Genomic DNA, 20064 nt, shown 5'->3' with positions numbered 1-20064 from the left:
CAGGCTACTTTTCTAGTGCCTTACAACTTTTCCCTCCCACACAGCCTCTCCTGAGGCTGATAATCCTGCAACCAAGCTGAGGGAGCTCTGCATTTGGCCAAGTGTAAGGTATTGTAAAGAACACCTTAATTAGTTATTACCAACATTTAAAAACTGGGTGAGTACAAATTTGGAGTTTCTCAGCTCTTTTAGAGCTGAGAAAATTGCTGAGTGAGGGACTCTGGTTCCTGGGCCCCCAACACTCCAGGCTCGAGAACTGAGGCTTAGCTCAACAAGTAGAGAAGTTCCTTTCCTAGTCTTGCTTTTCTGTCTTCTGTGCCTGTCCCTGCCTAGCAAATTTCTGGTCACTATTAAGAGCCAACAGCACCATCTGTCACCTCTCCCACATGTCCAAGGCAGACCCCTTCCACTACAACAGGCACTACACCTGTCAGGGAACTGTCAGCAGGCGGCCTCTGCTGAGCTCCTGGGCAGGCCAGGAGAAGGCCCCTGCTGCTATCTCCTTTGTGTCTGTCCCTCAGGGCCCAGCAGAAAGCATGACCTAGATAATGCAGAAATCTCCTGAAAATGTGAAAGAAAGCTAAGTTAATAAAAATGTAAGATTTATATCATAGCTTGTTGACAGTTACCAAACAAACAGGTCAAGGGCATTAAAATGTTTCAGAAAATAAGAACAAGTGTCCCTCTGCTCAAAAGTTCAACAAGTTCATCAGAAGTCATGAAATGAACTGATAAGACAACACAGAGCAGAGACATTCCTTCACTCATCCATGGAACTGAATACTTACAGAGCGCTTCCTCAACACTGAGAAATCAGTGGCCAAGTCAGACAACTACCTGTTTCATAAGCTACAAAATATAAACTGGCAAATAAAGAAAATAGTTTCAAATCTGAGTATGCAGCCAGGAAGAAAATGAAACAAGATAATGAGAATGACTCAGGAAATAAAGAGGGTGGTCACACAGGCCTCACTGAGAAGGTCGCATCTAACCAGGGGTAGGGACAAGGAGCTGGCCCTGCAGAAAACCGCGAGGCACCTCCAAACGCACGCGCCGGGTGCAAAGGTCCTGGGGCAAACGAGTGTGGCGTGCTGCAGGCAGGCAGCAGCACCCCGGTACGCGGGGCGATATCGGAGGTGGGCACTGCGTGTGCAATGACAAGGCGCTGAGTCGGCGAGCAGGCGGGTGGGAGGGCCATCGTTCTACGCTCACCCGAGGGGGTGCGTCTCACCCAGCGGGGCATAAACGTACACTGGACCCCTGCCCAGGCGTTCCACACAGTCAACAACCCCGTCCCAATCCGGCGAGCACTTCCGCGCTTTGCTGGGAAGCCGGGGAGCGCGAGGGTCAGCGCTCCGTCCAAGATCGCGGGCCCAGCCCCGGGTGCCCGAGCATCGGCCAGAGCGCAGCGGCGCGCCCCACCGCGGGGCGCAGGGAGGGACTGAGGGAGGCAGGAAGGGAGAGGGGGCCCGGCCCCGCGGCCAGGCCGGAACGCGGGCCGCAGCCCAGCCTGACAGCGTCGGGAGGGGCGACTGCGGCATCCGGCCGGGCTGGGTCCGCGCCCCCGCCCGCCGCCCGCCCCCTGCGGCCCTCCGGCCGCCCGCCTGCCCGCCCGCCGGCCCAGCCCGCCCGCCGGGCTCACCTCGCCTCTTGCCGCCGTGCGCGGGCAGAAGAGGCGGCGGGCGGATGGCAGCGCCGTGCGCTACCACTCCCAGCTCCGCGGCCCGGGCTCGGTCGGCGCCACGCTCCGCCCCGCCCGCTGCTGCTGCCGCCGCCGCCGCCACGGCCGCCGCCGCCGGGGGTCTGAAGGGGCTTGGGGCGCTCCGACCCTTCCGGTCCGCTCTCCTCACCCAGCCGCAGCCGCCGCGGCGCTAGCCTGAGCGACCCGCCGGCTGGCCAATCGGCGTTCGGAGAGCTGGGCGAGAAAGGCCAATCGCTGCAGGGGGCGGGCGGCGGCGCGGGAGGGCGGGGCCGGCCGGGCTGCGCAGGGCTGGGTGGTGGGTTCGGGTCTACCCGGGAATTGCGCGGTCCCGGCCACAGGGCCAAGCGAGCGGGTTGGCTGAGGCGCTCGGGTCCGCAGTGAACGCGGGGGCCCGGGGACGCGAGCGCCCCTGCGGCGCGTGCTCAGTCCGCCCCCGCGCGGAGGCGACGGAAAACCCGACGAGTTGTGGGGGGGCCTGGAGTCGGCGCTCGGGCCGCAGGTGCACGCTAGCGGCGAGGCTAGAGCCCGCCTTGGGGCTACGGTCTGGATCTCGAGGAGCTGTGTCCCGGGAGAGGCCGGGGCGGAAGGAGGCCGAGGGAGAAGGGAGACCAGGCCCTGGCCCGGGCCCGTCAGGGACGGCGGAGCGCGGGGCAGACGGCCGCTGGGCTTTCGAGGTCTGCTGCAGTATCAGGTCTCCGGGTCGGGCTCCCGCAGGTCCTGGTTTGGAGGGTCGAGGACGTCGGGGTTTGCGGTGTGGACAGATCTGCGTTTCGATGGTGGAACTGGAAGTGCGGCACGCGGGCTGACACCTTGGAAACTGCTCGGAGATCTGTGTCTGGGGTGGGTGGGGCTGGGCTTCAGGGCCCTGGGATGTTGGGGGTGGTCGGTGACTAAGGGTGCCTTTGGCAGTGTGGATCACAGGATGCCAGAGATCTTGGAAGGGCCAGGGCGGAGCAGGAGTCAGGGGCTAGCTGCGTTTCGGGAGGCCCAGGCACTTAGGACCTAAGGCTGACCAAGTCGATGGGTCACAGAAGGGATCCAGACGGGACACCTCCCTCTGGCCGCCCCAACCGTGGCCACCAGAGGGAGTTTTCTGAAGTCGAGTATGGCTTGTCCCTAGTAAGGATTCTAGCTGGGGCTTAATGGCCTGTACTGCGGATGGTCCAACTACGAGGCTCTTGCCTCACCTCACCCCAGCCTTACCTGCTGCCTGCCTCACGTGCACAAGAGGAAGTAGAGCACCAGCATTTGCCATTAGGGGCAACTGATGAGAAGCCTGGCAATTAGAGCTGTGGTTTCCCCAAGAAGCATTCATGAGTGCCTCCTCTCTGGTTAGGAAGGGGACCTGAGTCCTAGGCAAGCTTGGTTTTATAACTCTGATGCCATATATGTGAGTAACAAAAAGTTACTAGATGACCTTCATACTGCTTCATACTGCTCCTAGATGACCTTCATACTGCTTCTGTTCATTCCAGAGACACTGCTTTTTACTGGTTTGTGAATGATCATGCACCTTTATGGCCACGGAGCGGGGGCGACATGATGGGAGAGGGAGCTGCCCATGCCTTTGAAGAGCACAAAAAAGCCTGGTTGAGGTCTGCAAGTGAAAAGACCCTGTCAGATGGGACCCTGCACGTGACTGACACCCACAACTGCTTGGTGTGTAAGCAGTTGAGGCCTAACAGGCAACTCCTCAGCTAAGGCTGGAAGCCTGCAGAAGAGTTCTTAGCCTGTGAGTAAAGCAAAAAGACCTCTCAGCCCAAAGGTTCGTAAATAAGGACATAAGTCATAGAACACATAAGTCCTGTGTTCTCTGAGCCACAGGTCATGTGGACTTGCTGGTGAGGAGGTGAGGGGATTGGTGTGAGGCCTTGAAATGGATTGACATAGCCAACTGCTGGTGCATGGATTGGCCTCAACACACTGGTAAACCTTACTTAGCCTAACAGTGCTTTGGAGTTTTTTGTTTTCTTTTACTTAGTTGACAAGATTTGAAAACCAGGAAGCTTAGCTAAAACAATAAAAGTAAAAACCCAAAGCTCCATGGTTGGCTTATGCTTTAAGAGTTAGCTCTGGCAGCATGGGGCCAGCATTCCCAAGGGCAGCTGCTTCTTTCTTTTGGGGAAGTTCCCAGTTTGCACCTGGTGATCCCCTGGTGCTGCAACTTTGCTGCTCCCTACTTGTGCCCGCCCCCCTGGCAACTCAAGCTGGAAATTTGGCTGTGGGGCTAATGGACAGCTGTTGAAGTACGTTAAGCAAGGAGTTAAGTGATGCCCTGAAGTGTGTACTTCAGAAGAATTGCTGGGCATGCATGATTCAGGGACATGGCTGGGAGCTATTGCTGAGACCCTTTTTAAGAGAAACTGAGACCTAGCCTGGCACCATGGCAACAGGTGCCCCAAGGAAGGAACTGATTCTAAAACAGTTTGAAGATCTTGGGAATTACATATTAATCTGTGATGAGCTACCACAGCGCACTTTCTAGAGTGGCTATACTAAAAAATGGTATCAAGTGCTGGTGATGACGTGGCACCCTTGGAACCCTTGTGCACAGCTGGTGAGAAACAGTGCTATAGCAGCTTTGCAAAGAGTCTGGCAATTTCTGCTAAGATTGCACATAAGACAGTCATGGCACCAGCAAGCCTGTTCATGGGTATTTATCCAAGAGAGAAAAATGTGAATGTTATAGCATCTTCATTCAAAATAGTAAAAAAAACTAGAAACTTACTTTTATGCCCATGATCCAGCAATGGATACACCATGCACATCCATACAGTGGGCTCTTACCTTCTGGCATGTGTACATCCCTAAGTGTCAGAAACAGTGTGCTAAGTAACAAGGGCCAAACATGAGTCTGCCCTCTGTGATTCTATTTGTGAGACAGCCTGGCAAAAGAGAGGTGGGATTTGATCATCGGTTATCAGAGGTCAACTTAGGAGAGGTGGTAACTACCTCAAACCATAGGTCAATTTTGGGTTGTGATGGTTATTCTCGATTTTAACTGTGATGCTTATATGACTATATGACAGAACTCAGGACTGTGACCCTTATTGTGAATTATATTTAAGTAAATGACAAAGAAGAGAGAAAGCCAAGGGTTGAAATTGTCAGGTGTTAATGAGAGGCAGGGCATGGGGCAAGAAAGCAGATGGAGGACTGGGAGGAAGCCCACCCCCAATGGTGAAGAGCAGTGACAGAGTGGGAGGCTGCCCCCAGGGGGAGCGGCCTGCACACAGGAGTGCAGGCTATGATGGAAAGCATACTGGTGGCTCTGCAGGCTTTGGGCCTGGCTTCTTAACTAAATGACAAGAGACCCGAGGCACCACATTATGATGCTTTAGAACACAGGGAACAAATAGGAAATTAAAAGACACATCACAGCGCCTTTGATTCCTCAATACTAACACTGGAAACAGATGATAGAGCCTTACTATACTTTAAATTTTGGGGGGGAAAGTTTTTTGACCTAGAATTCTATATGTAGGTAAACAATCAAGTGTAATAAAGTCATTTGCAGACCTGTAAGCTTTTGAAAACTGACCTCCTCTGGTCTCAGTGTTTGTCCCTGAAGTCTCAGTTCACGTGGAAACCCTAACCCTGGATGTGAAGGCAGTGGAGCCTATAGAGGGTGATGAAGTCAGAAGGTAGAGCCCTCGAAAATGGGATTTTTATGCTTACACAAGAGGCCCCAGCGGAATCCCTCATCTTTCTACCAAGTGAGGACATAAAAGGAGGCTTCCATGGGTGAACCAGGAAGTGGTCCTTTCCAGGCACTGAATCTTCAGGTTCCTTGGTCTTGGGCTTCCCAGCTTCCAAAACAGAGACAAACAAATAGTTTATTTTTACATTACGTACTTAATGGCATTGTATTTTGTCATGGCTGAATGAACCAAGGTTCTGAAGGTCAGAAGGTAAAGATTGGTCTGTTGCTCTGGCAAAGTCCTTGCTGATGTGGACTCTGTTATCCCAGAGCAGTGCGGAGAATCATGTGGTGAGAGGACCAGGACACCCTGATGTAGGTCATGCTTCCTTTTATAAAGTGACCTCCTGTTGGATGTGGACCCCTCCTATGGTTGCTTCACTGAACTTTAGTTGCCTTCCAGAGATCCCAGCTCCACATACTACAGTTAGATTGAGTTTCTATTAAGCCTGACAACTGGAACTAAATTTCAACATGAGGTTGGTGAAGACATTCAAACCATAGCACCTCTCAAGCAGCTTTGCTCAGGAAGGGTGTGTCCCCTTAAAATAAGCCGAGGAGACCTGAACCTGTGAGATGTGATGGAATCCCTGGGAAGGTCATTTGGGTAACAGCTCTGCCCCATATGTGGAGGGCAACTGAGCCATTCTGCAGCAATGTGCATGACCCAAGAGGATAACTGTCATCACCAACAGGTGAGTGCCCAGGAGAGCGGGGACAAGGTCCTTTACTCTCCCTGGCCGGTGCTGACTGTGCCCAGGAAGGCTGGCCCTGCTGCTGTGCCCAGGGCGTACACAACCACTCAGCTTCTCCCTAGAGCAGAGTGGAAGCAGACCATGGTGCACTCAAAAGCAGAAGGGCCAGAGCTCCCCCTCCCTCCCTCTGCCGCACCTCTGTTGCCTGCCCAGTACCCACTCTGCAGCCCTGGCCTGCCAGGTGTCTGGCTTTGCTGAGCCCTGGGTCTCCGAAGACCCTCTCGAGACCTTGCCCAGACTTCCCCAGAAGGGGCCGGAGTTATTCCTCAAGGAGGGGAAGTCAGATGTGACCTGGAGACCCATCCCCCCACCTCTTTCTGTAGCCTTCATGCAGCAGGAGGCTACCCTTTTAATGCCTGACAACTGGAACTAAATTTCATGATGTTGGTGATGTGTACTAGATCTCCATTTTCAAAACTAGGTGATATAATCATCCTTAGTATCTGCAGGGGATTGGACCCAGGATCCCCCATTGGTATCAAACTCAGTGGAAGACGGTCAAGTCCCTTACATAATGTTTGCACATAAATTACAAATATACCCTTATACTTTAAATCATATCTAAATTACTTACTATACCTAATATAGTGCCTATATACAACTTTATTCATGTTGATTCAACATACTTGATATGCAGTAATTCAAGTTTTGCTTTTTGGAATTTTCTGGGGTCCTTTCAAATATTTCTCATCTGTGGTTGGTTGAATCCATACATGCAGAACTCATGGGTACAGAAGGCCAAGTATATATTGTTGAGGAGAGACACATGGGTAGAAGTGCAAGGAAAGGTGAGATGAGTGATTAGCACAAAAGTCAAGCTGATCATTGCCTGTTGGGTGTAAGGTTGAAATACATGTTCTAAGCCTTGACTAGATAAACATGTTCTGGATAGACTGTCAGCAGTTTCCTAAGGAGTTACACTGATTGTGGTTTGATCAGGAAGACAGAAACAGTCTAGTTATTTCTGTAGCAGGTAGCCCCTTATTAATTTGTGAGGACTGGAAAGTAGAGGTCTAGGAAAGCCACTATAGGTGTCGGGTTCCTGCCAGCATCCAAATTGTAGTACACCCAAATTGTGGCACTAACAAACAGGGCTCTTCCCACCAGACTCTGGTGAGCTCCTTGGAAGTCTTCAATATCCAAAGTACACAAAAAGAATCAGTTCTAACCAAATTCAGATACACAACATACATGTAAATACTATATTTATTGACTTAAAATTGCATAGTACTTTGATTGTGTACACTTTTAAATAGAGACCAGGGTAGCCCACTTAAAATTACCCTCTTGCATGGGACATTTCAAGCTATTTTACAATGGGTAGAGAGCAGGAGCCGACAGGTCACTTGGGCTTAAAAAGAACTGCTGTCTGATTAAACCTAAGTCAGAGAGTTGGTAGGGTTTGGACCCTAGAATAGAAGAAAGTATTGAAGGAAACTGAAATTTCAACTGGACTTATGGGAGGCAGAGGAGACCACTGGGCTTCACTGACAGCAGAGGCCAGGATCCAGGAGCAGCCCAGAGAGGGGGAAAGGGCAGAAATCCAGAAGGTCAAAGCCTCATGTTCAGTCTGAGATGAGGACTCACCAGGAGTGAGCCCAGTGCCAGTGCACTGGGTAGCTGAGATGGAGAGATTGGGCATTACCATGGCTACGGAAAGCCACACACTAGAAAAATAACTTAAAAGCTGTACAATCATCATTATAAATACTTTTGTTTTTTAAAACTAGTGTCGGTTTAAAAAGGTTCACAGTTACTCTGAAAGAGCTGTATATTGCACAGCATTGGAAAAGTCTGCTCTGATCCCCACATGTAAACAATGACCCCTTCTCCTCGGGCGACTTCAGGACACAGAGAAACAGTATCTGCTGTAAGCAAAAGCACTTGGGTACAAGGCACATCGAAGCTGTCAAGCTCTACTGGGAGCACGTGGCACTGGGGAGTGCTCACTTTTCTCTTGTGGCGTCTACCATGTGACAGGTCTTGAAGCAGACAAGAGGTGGCGATTCTGCTCACTCCACAGTGACAGACTTGGCCAGGTTTCTGGGGAAGTCAACCTGAAAGAAAGGAAGATTCTGTTCAGGACACTGACAGAAACCACATGCCACACGTCCAGAGCCATTATCAGGGTGCGTTATGCTCAGAAACATGTTCCTGGTCACCTCTGACCACGAGTTACCTTGACACCTACTCCTTGGAAGCAGATTCCTCCTAAAAGCTTCATTTCACTGTATGTTTAGCTCATTCAATAAACACTGGTGTGTCATGCTGTGTAACACTATCAAAAGATTATGGCCCATGCATTTAAAAACTGGCTTGATGTGCAGTTAAAATTGTTCAGGGTTCGGAGTGTTGCTAGTTCTGTGGTACAGCACTGGCCTGGCATGCACGAGGCCCTGAGTTTGGAAGAAAAGGAAAGGAAAAGAAAGAAACTCCTTTTGAAGAATACACACAATTTCACAAAAATTTTTTTAGGATCGAAGTTGAGAAGAAAGTATGATTGGGAATAGGTGAGAAAATGGGATTCAACTTTACCTACAATGTCTTATTTATTTTATATTTAAGAGATGAAACAAATATGGTAAATAAAATGTTAGCAAATATCAATTCTGAATGCTATGTACACATTTAAATATTTGTTCTGTTGTAGGTTTTATTATGTTTTAGAAAGCATTTCAAATAAAATTGTAATTAAACATTTATTTCTTTACACAGTGAATTATATGTTCTTATGTACCTAAGATTGTAAGTAGTTCTTTTCTAGACCATAATTTGGTAATATATATTAGGAATCTCAGAATGTCTCATTAGCTAGACTAAGGGCAAATCTTAGATGTGGGACTAAGGTGCATGTACAGAGATGTTCACCACGGTGTTATTTATGAAGATGAAAAATTGGAAAAAAACTAATAACAAACTGGCCGAGTAACTGTTAGGAAAATCATGTTGTACGATTTTGATAAAATATTATGCAATAATTAAATGTTACATATAACAAGTTCATAATGATGTGAAAAATAATAAAAGAAAATTTTATCCTTAATGTAGGGAAATGTTTTTTAAAACTTCACATGAACAGGAAAAAATAAATAAAATATTCAATTTGTTAATTAACATTGCCTCCGGGTGGTGGGGTTATAATTTAATGATTATGGTCCTCCACCTTTCTGTAGTTCTTAGCTTGTTTTCAGGGTATATAAGCTACTTTATAGTTTCTTGCAATGAAATTATTTCTCTAGTGATCACTTACTCTCAGTATTTAGAGAAAAGGGAACTGTGGCAATCCACATAACACCTGTGCACTGAAACATCACCCGCTATTTCATGCTTATGTACAAGTGTGTGTCAGGGCCGTATCTCTCCTCCTTGGTATGGAGAAGCAGCGCTTAGACTTACATCGTATCCTCGGAGCACAGCCAGGTGGAAGGAGAGAAGCTGCAGTGGGATCACGCTCAGGATGCCCTGGAGGCAGTCCACTGTGTGGGGCAGCTCGATGGTTTTATAGGCAAATTTAGAACTTTCTGTGTCATCCTTGCAGCACAGTATAATCGGGCGACCCTAGGGTACAATCACAAATACAATCACAAAATAGCTCATTTCTGAAAGATAAACCATTTCCACCATTGCAATTTCTGCGATCAGCATTAGTGCAATTGTTGGAATTATGGCTGAAGGGCAGTTCCTGATTTATGTAAGGGATGAAGCATGTGATGTGTCACGGTGCATTCCTGTCCCTGCCTGGTAAGATGACTGTTACCTGTTCACATCATTCAACCCCATTTGTCAAGTGGCTCTGGAATGCCTCCTCCTAACCTTGATGGGGCTCATAGTCTAGTGATGGAAAACAGAACCATAAGTAAACCATGACATGAAAATGAATTTTGGGTAAATTCCACAGGGCAATAAAATAGGCAGTGTGATTGAGGCGCTTTTTGGAAGTCTGGGAAGGCTGCTCAAAAAGGTGATTTTGGCTTAAAACCTCAGTGATGAGCTGACTCTGACCTGTGGGAAGAGCATTCTGGGACGAGGAAGCACCCAGCACAAAGGCTCTGAGCAGCAATGAGCTTGGCATGAGTAGGACACAAGAGGTGGGCAGGCTGGAACTCAGCGAGCAGGAAGAAGGGGCAGGCAACGCTGGGTCAGCGCGGTTGGATGGGAGGCTGCAGGAGGTTTGCAGCAGGGAAATGCTGTGGTCTGATCACTGTGCTAAGACAGGTGCGGCAGCCGCGGGCTCGTACACCTTACTGTATTTCATCTTCCTGCAACCTCATGAGCCATCCCCAGATGGAGCCCTGGGCTCCGCCCTCCTGTGTCATTGGAAGCTGTTGTATAATAAAGAATTTGGCTATTTTGTCTCTGGGAGAGAGATTAATTTTCTGAACTTTTCCTGAATGAGAGAGGCACCTTTGTCTCTCTTGATGGGCCCTTTGGATGACACCATGAGTCTATTCTGATGGGATGATTCATGATGGGTCCAATTTTCAGGATGGGGGGTGGTTGTGCCCAAAAGGTCGACCATGTGATTATAGGATTGGGATTTTGGGCCCTGAAAACAGAATGGAGAACTAGAGATCGGTTCAATCAAAAGCCAACGAGCTAATCAGTCATACTTACTTACAAATCCCCATTAAGTCAGGGGCACTGGGCCTGGAATTTAGCTCAGTGGCATAAACACCTGCCTTGCAAGTATGTGTTTGTGAGTTCAATCCCTGGTACCAAACAAACAAACAAACAAAACAAAACAAAAAAAACAATCATAGGCACTGGAGCCAGAAGCTCAGGTTATCTCAAGGTGCCCCACCAGGAGGGTGACTCAAACTGAGGACCCAGACCCTTCAGACTTGGGGCCTAGGGCTATGGATTCTTTTGGGGCTGGTCCTGATTGGTATCCTTAAATCAAATTGTAATAGGAGGTACCACACTTTCCTGAGTTCTCTGAGTTGTTCTAGAGAATTACCAGAGCTGAGGGCATTGTGGGGATGCCCCAGGTGGCAGCCACATAACAGTGGCGTTGCTCACACCATTTTGTTTTATGGCACCAGGTTTGAGATTAATTTACTTTGCAAAGTTGTCTTTTGTAAAGCCATTTTTTGTTTTTTGCCCTTCCCGAACATCATTACTTCTAAAACAAAATCCTCCTTTAAATGGCTGAGGTACTACTTACTAGAGTTGACTATTCCAGAAAAGAAGACAAGGAGAAAAACAATAGTCCTTAGGCTCCTATTCAGTGATCTTTCTTTAGGTCTTTAGAATGGGGACACCTGGTGGTCTTCAAATTGCTTTGTCGATCCTCTTAGGAAAATTATGTGCTTATATAAAGCATGAAAGTACTGGCCCAGGTGCTGAAGGTCCCTTGTAGTTAGACAGGGATGTCTAACTAAGAGAAAGAAAAATATCCCCTGAAGATGTAAATCTCACCCTTCCTGCCCATGGCTCCCCTCCTTCCCTTTTGAATCAGGGTGTGGTGGTTCCATGCCTGGAACCCCAGCGCTCAGAGGAAGGAAAGTCACAGGTTTCAGCAAAGCCTGAGAAACTTAGTGAGACCCTGTCTCAAATAAAAAATTTTGAAAAGGGCTGGGGATGTAGCTCAGTCCAAAGGCCCTGGTTCAATCCCCGCTAAAGCCAATAAACAAAACACAAACACTCTTTTATGAACCTGAATTTTTTGAAATAGCCATTAGGACAAAAGTCTGGCTATTTTCGCCTCAGTTGCTTATTTTAATAAAAGCTCTTTTCTTTCTACAAGCTTTCTTCAGAATATCAGCTGCCCCCCAGGGGCCAGCACTGTCCCTTGATTGGTCAAAAGGGTGAGTGATTCATAATCCTTGTAAGCACCTGGCTAGTGTCCGAAGTAAGGGTGGCCCACCCCTGTGAAATCTGACCTGACTCTGTCTAGTTAACATCAGAAGGGCACTGAGGTGACATTGGGAGACACCCCTACTATACTCCACCAGAGGTATAGTACCTCCCCTGGTTCCCAGGCCAGGACTCTAAGGCAGATAGGGCAGCATAGTCACTGGACCTCACTGAGGAGCTGCTGTAGGGTATGGTGCAGCCCGGCATTGCTTTCCAAATGTATGCCTGTCTCACAAGGAGCACAGGAGAGTGTGTGTAATCACACCTGCTCACTGGCAGCACAACCCACAGGTGGTGAGCACCAAGAGGGTGAAGTGGGCATGTGTGGAAGACAGCAAGGTAGAGGTGTCCCCAGATCTGTGGAGGCCTCACCTGCCGGGCCGTGACCTGTTGCAGAGCATTCTGGCATTTGGCAAAACAAGGATCCTTCATGATGACCATGATGACTGGCATCTGCTTGTCAATCAGTGCCAGGGGCCCGTGCTTCAGCTCCCCAGCCAGGATGCCTTCTGAGTGCATGTAGGTTATCTCTTTAATTTTCTGGGGAAACACAAGGTGTCACCATCACAGTGGGCAGAGGGGCTGGGGAAGGTAGAAGGGAGCAAGGGAAGCTAGGAGAGTGGTGACTCCAGAAGGCTGGAGCCTAGGATTGTAAGGCCAGTAGGTGCATGGCGCCGTCAAAGCAGCAGTGGCAAGGCCAGGGCCAGCGTCTGCGCTGTCCAGGGCACACAGCTCATCTCTCTCAGTTCTATACATGGCCACCTACGCTGGACACCAAGTTGGCTCCAGTCATTCGCCTTCCCCCTAATCAGTCAGCTGCAGTCTCTTCACCATCACTGGGTACAGCCACACCACTGTGCCTGCAGAGACGGCCCGTATGTCAGTCCATCAGTCATGCCTTTGACTTTTACCCAGCATCACTTCCAGAGGATTGCTCCAGCTGACCTAGCAAACCAAATCGCATGCTCTCGGCTATTCTAATTTTTTTCTTAGGTCTAGGTAGATCCATTTTTCTTGTTCTTTTTGTCACTCATGTATGTTTGCAGTACATGAGGTGGATCCGTTTCTACTCAGTTACCATTAAAGCCATGTCATTGCACAGATGAGACCATTAAAGAAAACATCTCGCCCTGCCTAGAGCTATTTATTTGGGTCAGGGGAACACTGGAAGGACTGAGGCTCCTCCCCCCGGTGGCTGCAGACCGCTGGAGTACTGGCCTCCCAGTGACCACAGAGGGGCCACTGACTTGTGCCAGCAGCAGCCTAAATGCCTCTTGCTTTCTCCAGTCACTAACTGGAGACACAGTTTAACATCACCTTTCACCAGTACACTGAACCACTAGTGCTTGGCAACAGAACTACCTTACTGGGGGCCAACGATATATCCCACCCAGGCCCTGTCTGCCCTATGCCCCTTGAGAAGCAGTGTGTGTCAGCTCCTCACTTTCATTAGCAGCAGTCAGACTTAGCAGTCATGACACTCTGAGTTCAAAGGCCAGGGAGCGACTATCTTGTGAAATATGTACTTTGTCTTCTTCCTCCTTTCCTGGCATACAATCCTAAAATTCTTGAGCTCTTCAAAGGAAGGGTACTAGTGACTGGTTGATGGCTGACAGCTCCTGAGCTGGTCTCCAGGCAGATCAAGACAGAATCAGCAGGCTGGAACATTTACCTCTAACTCCCAATCTCAAGATTAAGGTTAAAGTGATCATCAATGACCAATGATAAATCAATCACGCCTCTGTAATGCAGTCTCCATGACAACATAAAAGGGCACGTGGAGGTTCCTGGAGGGTAATGTGTCCAGAGAGGGCATGGAGGCGCCATGTCCTTCCCCCATACCTTGCCCTGTCTCTTCTTTGGGTGCTCGCTGCTATCCTCATAATACCCTACACTGGGAACCAGCGGACCTAAGGGGAAAAGGCTCCACACGGGAGAGAGGTGGTGGAAGCGGGAGCTCATGGAGGTCAGGCTTGTACTTCCAGCTACCACCACCTGTGATACCCGCCGAATGCTTTCTGAGAGGCCCTTGCACCTGGGTAAGCAGTGGAGTCAGCTCCCAGCAGAAGCCGTGTGGTTCTGGCACTGGGCTCTGCACCATCAGCTTGCTCTTATGCTGACACGGGTCTTGACCGGATCTTGACCGCCAGCGAAGGGAAAAGCCGGTAACTGATTTTAAAAAAGCAGCTCCATTCTCGCAGGATCTCAAGCTCCCTTTGGGTCTGATGGGTGATGACGAAGCTTTACAGAGATACTGTCTTACAATTCTGGTCCACAAAATCTTGCTGCACAGGCTACCTGCAGCAGTGTGAACTCCGGTCCTCTGTGTAATGTTGAGCAGGACAATGAACCTGTTGAGGCTTGGCTTCTTCCATAAGGTGTGATCTCTCAGACACTTCCCATGAAATGAGATGGGCCTCACTCAAGAGTGCCCTGCCCCTTTCTCCTGGTAGACTGGGGTTTCCCTGGGGATAGACACCCACTCTGTCGCCATAGCAGTTTGGTTGAAAGTGAGGTCAGTGCAGTCAGGGGGCGGCCAGCCCTTCCCTCCCTTACTGTACTGTGCTCTTGTTGCCATTGGTTTCCAGACAGGCCTCTTCTGTCTGCCCAGCTATGCAGTGGGACGCAGGGATAGGGGCTGGGCAGGGGGGCTCACCAAGGCTCCTTCTAGACACGTGGCATAGTTATAACCCCTGCCCATGACCAGGAGGGATCTCTGTGTATACAGCTCCAGTGCCAGGTCATGGATCTTCTCTTCCAGGGCCAGTACTTCCTTGATCAGCTCTAAGACAGGCACACAGCAGAGGGAGAGTCAGTCATTCTAATTTCAAAACAGTGTTCATAAAGAAAGTTGTAGGGTAGAACGTGAAGTTCTGGAACTCAGTTATTTGGTACACTATGCTTCCTGCATTAGTGTAGAAGGATTTTAAGCTATGATTATGGGAAATAACTCGGGTTACTGGCTGGAAGTCTGTTGGGAAAGGAATTTGTATTTGTGTGACTTTTTAAAGCGCTCGTAGCAGGCAGGGAGCTTTTATTTCTAGCTCCATTTTTTAGAAAGGCAACTGAAACAACTGAGGTGCAATCAGCAGCTGTGAGAGTGGACTCTGAGGACGCCTTGGGCGAATGCCTCTCTTTCTGGCTTCCTCTCAAGGCAAAGCACGTGCACAGACTAGGTCCTTGGACTTTCTGGTTCCAGGGTTCCCTTACAGTCTTAAAAGTATGGCTGGTCCCTTAGGAGCCTTTGTTTTCATGGGTTATAGCTCTCATTGTTTACCACATCAGAAGATAGCATTGAGAAATTTTTAAATATTCATTCATTTAAAATAATAAAAGCACAAAACATTTTCCTGGGAAAATGGGTAAGAACAGTGGCACTGCTTAACATTTGAATGTCTTTTTAATGTTCAGTAAAAAGCAGTTGACTCTTCTCTGTTGCCACATTAAATTTGTTGTATTTTTTTTTTTGGTTGAAATATATAAACTGGTCTTCCAATGATTTGCATTTGGAAAGGGAAGGAGTAAATAACTTTTTCAAATACTTCGAATGTTCTTTTTTGATACTGTATCAACCTTGAAAATGGGTAGTTCTTTAAGTGGTAGTTACAAATACAGAATTTGAAATCATATCAATAAAATTTTCTGATTAATATTTATCTTATACTTTAAATGGTTCTTTAACACGTGCCAAATTTTATAACATCATGCATTGCCCACAAAATGATGTAAATCTTCTGAACGTGGACACATTTCACTCTAAAATACATTTTAGAAATTACATTTTTGAGACCACCAAGAGCTCATCGGAGAATACTGGGAAGCGAAGCTCATGGTGATAGACAACATTTTCTAAAACTTTAAGTTTTGACTCAAAGTTTCAAGTTTATTACTGGCAACACACACTGTTGTCTGATTCCCTAAGAGTCGAGCTGACTGCCCATTTCTGGGGAACTTCTGCCGTGTGCCCAGGTCTGCTCGCTATGGACAGCGGAGGGTCTAGTAGTGGCTTGGGAAGCCGATGAAGGGCTCGGTCGCGGGCGGGCAGGCGGGCCGGGCAGGTGTCTAGGAGCAGGAGGCCAAACAGCTGCTCCAAGGGCGGCTGTGCGTGCATCTGAAAGCCCAGCACGGTGGGCACTCACCAGGCAAGGCCCTCAGGCCGCGGATGATCTCTCGCCTCCTGTCTTGGAGTGAAATTCGGTCTTCGGACATCATCAGGCCGAACATCACCAGGGAGATGAATTGGCTGGTGTAGGCCTGCGGGCGGCGGAGGAGGGGCGGAGACCGTGGGTGGCTGGCTAGAGGGACCGGGCCCCGGGGGCAGGAGCAGGGCGAGGTGCCCCGAATCCGAACCCGAACCTCAGCCTCTACCTTGGTGCTGGCCACGCCGATCTCGGGGCCCGCGTTGATGTGGACACCGCAGTCGGTCTCGCGCGAGATGGAGCTGCCCACGGTGTTGGTAACGCCCACGGTGAGCGCGCGGCGGTCCTTGCAGTAGCGCAGCGCCAGGAGCGTGTCCGCGGTCTCGCCTGGACCCCCGCGGGGCAAGCGGGGAGACGCGTCAGTGTGCGCCCCCCAAACCCCTGCCCACCCTCGCAGCCCGCAGGTGGGAAGCGGCAGGTGCATCCCCGAACTGCCCTGCCCGCCCCAGGGCTGCCGCCCTGGCCCCTCCGCTGGAGGACGCAGGCTGACGCTGAAGCTTCTGTCTAGGCCCTGCACCCGCCACCCCAACCCCAGACCTTAGAGGTCAGGATCGCTGAGGTCCCACAGATTCAGCATTGAAACCCAGCGAGCTCCAACACTGTTTCTCAAACAGATCTTTGAAAGGAAACTGTTTTAGCAGCCTCTCAGGGTGGATTCAAATGGTATTTCTGATAAATAGACTTAAGACTGTTGGTGCAAACTCCGTGTGAGTCTAAGAATTCGATCCAAATAAATAAGAGACAGACCACTGGAATCCGCAGGGCCTCTGGAGGCTGCTCCATTTACACAGCCACTGCCCTGGCCCTGCTTTTCCTAGCTTTTGTGCGGCCGGGGCTGGTGCCCCCGGTGCCTCTGCTTCCCAAGGGCGCTGGTCTTCCTCAGCACCAGGGGTGGCCGGGCAGGGAAGCAGAGGAAGAGCCCTGCCTTTGTCAGACCCAGCCCTGCTGACTTCTGCCGCGGGACACAGGATCCAGCTACCTAGTTCCCGCCAGCCTGAACCTTGAAGTCACTTGATACGTTTTTCTCCTGCATAGAGTCTGGGCCTGACACTGTATTATTTTTATATAAAACCTTTTTCTCCCCCTATACAGGAGATTGACCCTAAGGCCTGTCCCCGACTCTGTTTTTTTGGACACAAAGTCTTGTTCAGTTGCCAAATTGTCCCGGAACTTGTGACCCTTCTGCCTCAGCCTCGCACGGGACTAGGGTTACACGCTTGAGTATCACACAGCACTCCAGCTCTGCTCTTTTACTAGTGGTTCTTGCCAATTAATGAAGTACATTTTGGCTTTGATGCGACAGTCCATCAGAGGCCACCATGGCAGCCTTAGTTAACAGGTGGTCTGCCAGACGGCTGGCCTGCGCTCATTTTACTTACCTATCATCCAAATGGAAATGGTATTAAAAATTGAAAAGAGAAGCAGTATTAAATGTGTGACTGCCAAATTCTCAGATGTGAGAATAACCTGGTTACATTTTTATTTCCTATCATATATTCTGAAATTTTCCTGGAGAACAGGGCATGGTGCCGGGGATGGTCTTCAAGGGTGAGGTTAATCAGGTAATGGCTGATATGGATGAGCTGGATTGATACCTGCTGGGACTATTTGATGAATTAGGTGAATTTCTCTACCTTTCTAAAAATTTGGAATTCTTCATAACTAAAACCTTTTGAAAGCTCAAAAGCACTCAAAAATGAGGCTACAGAACTCCTGGACCAGTGCTCAGCCAAGCCAGAGCAGAGTTACATCTCTATGCAGCATCCACATGGCACCCGGCAGGGGAAGGCCCGCAGCCAAAGCATGGCCTCTGTGTCTCCCCACCCAGCAGTGTGGACACCGCATGAGATGAGCAGCATGGCTTGGGCACAGGACCATGCCGAGTCCTCAGTGTGAATTTTAATCCAGCAGAATTTTGAATGAGATTTTGTTTTGGCCACTAAATTAAACCCAGCAAATGTTTATGGTCCTTAGAGTACCTGACTTGGAAAGTCAGGAGCTGGGAGAAACTATGGGGCAGGGCACCAAATAAAACACCAAAAACCGAACAATAACAACCCCCCCCCACGCACAATGGACCTGGATTCTTAGCCAAACTCTAGCTGTCACACCCCTCTCCCCACAATGGTTTAACGACTGATGTCTTTAAGGGCTGAAGGCCCTGCTGCACAGGGGTAAGGGGTGCACCCACATGGAGAGGCAGTGAGAACTCACTGGATACAGCAGAGAGGGTGGCGTGCGGTAGGGTGCAGAGAGAAGAGAGCAGGAAATGAGCTGGTGCAAATCTGGCTGTGCACCCCTTACCAGACTGGCTGATGAAAAAGCAAACGTCATCCCTGAATACAGGTGTGTTCCTGTCCAGAAAATCACTAGCAAGTTCAACCATGACAGGGAGCTCGGTCAGCTCCTCCAGCACTTGTCGTGTCTGAAGACAAAGAGAGGAGATGAGAGTCAGTCTTGGGCCCCACCGCACACAGGGAGGTGGAGCTTCCCGGGATGGTTTGTAACACAGCGCTGCAGGATGGATTAGAGGGCACAGGCAGAAAACAGGGGGCAAGACCTGGATGGCTGCCACTGGAAAGTCATTGCATGCTTATCCGTGTACTGTGTGCTTGAGGAACGTGCCCTGCCATATGCTTGAGAGATGGACTCCCTGTGAAAGTGCTACTCACATTTATTGCTTAAGAAATCTCCAGCTGACCTGTCCCCTTTCCAGAACCAAAGGTCAAGACCCTGACTGCACCAATCAGTGCAACAGTTAGTCTTAGAAACCAGCTTACCCTTCTGAACATGAAGCACACCCAAGCTCACCAGGCATCCCAAGCGGGACGCCCCCTATCTTGCAGCCTGCTCTGCTATTAAGATGGCTTTTCTTCTGCTTCCTCTGCATTTGCCATACTTTCACTAAGTTTCTGCTTTGTATCACGTCAGTGATAGCTCCCCCATTTTCTACTAAGAGCCCCACTTCATGCCTCACTTCAGTAAGAGCAAGGACCTGAAGAGAGCTGGCGGGTTATTTTGAGGGGCCCCTGCTGGACACGGCAGTACCTTGTTGGCCAGGCAGGGGGCGTGCAGAGGAAAAGGGCTCGTGCCACTTCCTGGGGTGGCTAATGGCTGTGGGCGGGACCTCGTGCTGCATTCGGAGCCCAGTGCACAAGAAGAGCGCCTCCTCCTGGGCCGATAAGCTCCCAGCACTGTCCACCCATGCGCTGCACTTACAGCCACAGCCGCGTGGTAGCTGGTTCCACAGCCAATCACGATGAGCCTGCGGCACCGTCGAATCTCCTTCAAATGGTCCTTTAAGCCGCCCAGGAGTACTGCAGGATACAGGGGTTGGTGACAAGGCTGACCTGACACAGTGGCTGGGCTTACTGAGCAGGGCGCAGCAGTGGCTCCGCGCGAGTTTCGGGATTACCTGTGTTGGTCTCAAAGTTCACCCGGCCTCTCATGGTATTGAAGACGGATTCTGGCTGTTCGAAGATCTCTTTCTGCATAAATGCACTGAAGTTACCTGGTCAAACAAACATCAACGTGTGGTGTTGGTTTCCATTTAGTTTCATGTCCACTGCTTAACTTCTAACCAGGAAGAAAAAATCATTAAGCAATAGTGTTAGTGACATCTGTAAAGCCACCTCCCCAGGTAATGCTCCTTGGGACAGTCAGAAGGAAGCAGTTTGGGTACAAGGACCATCTCCACCGTGCACCTGAGGCCCTGCAACTCGAGAAAGGGAGTGACTTAACATGAGGCTGCAAGGGACAAACGTGGCCTGGTTCTCTTGGTCCATGCTCCCTTTACAAGGCTTGGAGCCTCCCCCCACTCTCACCCCACTGGAGGTTGAACTCAAAACCCTG

General features: G+C 49.7%; 3 protein-coding genes across 6 annotated transcripts in view; 1 reads left to right on the top strand and 2 right to left on the bottom strand.

Moving 5' to 3' along the window:
* Positions 1-1865, bottom strand: part of Mapk9 (mitogen-activated protein kinase 9) — a 47297-nt gene extending 45432 nt beyond the window's left edge. For 2 of the 4 annotated variants that reach the window (XM_063230444.1, XM_063230446.1), the window contains exon 1: positions 1643-1864. The gene's annotated coding sequence lies outside the window, so the exon portion shown is untranslated. Of the gene's footprint in view, positions 1-1642 lie in introns of all 4 variants that reach the window. The other 2 variants (XM_063230447.1, XM_063230443.1) reach the window with 2 other exon arrangements.
* On the top strand, positions 387-3740 carry LOC134471738 (collagen, type I, alpha 1a-like). Its single transcript, XM_063231373.1, has 5 exons — positions 387-440; positions 1282-1818; positions 1876-2201; positions 2417-2542; positions 3178-3740. The coding sequence occupies exons 1-5, from the start codon at positions 387-389 to the stop codon at positions 3401-3403; spliced, it is 1269 nt and encodes a 422-aa protein (XP_063087443.1). The 3' UTR covers positions 3404-3740.
* Positions 3741-7345: 3605 nt separating this feature from the next.
* Gfpt2 (glutamine-fructose-6-phosphate transaminase 2) overlaps positions 7346-20064 on the bottom strand; it is a 37353-nt gene continuing 24634 nt past the window's right edge. Inside the window, exons 11-19 of the mRNA XM_003461092.4 lie at positions 19628-19723; positions 19432-19529; positions 18517-18637; positions 16382-16539; positions 16153-16267; positions 14670-14797; positions 12386-12553; positions 9554-9715; positions 7346-8214 (exon numbers count right to left, since the gene is read on the bottom strand). Coding sequence (XP_003461140.2) covers positions 8170-8214; positions 9554-9715; positions 12386-12553; positions 14670-14797; positions 16153-16267; positions 16382-16539; positions 18517-18637; positions 19432-19529; positions 19628-19723 — 1091 coding nt within the window. The 3' untranslated portion in view covers positions 7346-8169. The remainder of the gene's footprint in view (positions 8215-9553; positions 9716-12385; positions 12554-14669; positions 14798-16152; positions 16268-16381; positions 16540-18516; positions 18638-19431; positions 19530-19627; positions 19724-20064) is intronic.

This window comes from Cavia porcellus, unplaced genomic scaffold, assembly GCF_034190915.1.
Source record: "Cavia porcellus strain 051 isolate PalLab524CR breed Dunkin Hartley unplaced genomic scaffold, mCavPor4.1 scaffold_19, whole genome shotgun sequence".
Lineage (NCBI taxonomy): Eukaryota > Metazoa > Chordata > Mammalia > Rodentia > Caviidae > Cavia > Cavia porcellus.
The sequence above is the reverse complement of the archived record's forward strand: the minus strand, read 5'-3'. Positions and strand labels throughout refer to the sequence as shown.

What these genes read in the sequence shown, in the direction of transcription:
- LOC134471738 (XM_063231373.1), top strand. Translation starts at nt 387, where the DNA reads ATGTCCAAGGCAGACCCCTTCCACTACAACAGGCACTACACCTGTCAG. An exon ending in ACTACACCTGTCAGGGAACT is followed by an intron (nt 441 to 1,281) that starts GTCAGCAGGCGG and finishes CGTTCCACACAG; the next exon opens with TCAACAACCCCGTCCCAATC. An exon ending in AGTCGGCGCTCGGGCCGCAG is followed by an intron (nt 2,202 to 2,416) that starts GTGCACGCTAGC and finishes GGGCTCCCGCAG; the next exon opens with GTCCTGGTTTGGAGGGTCGA.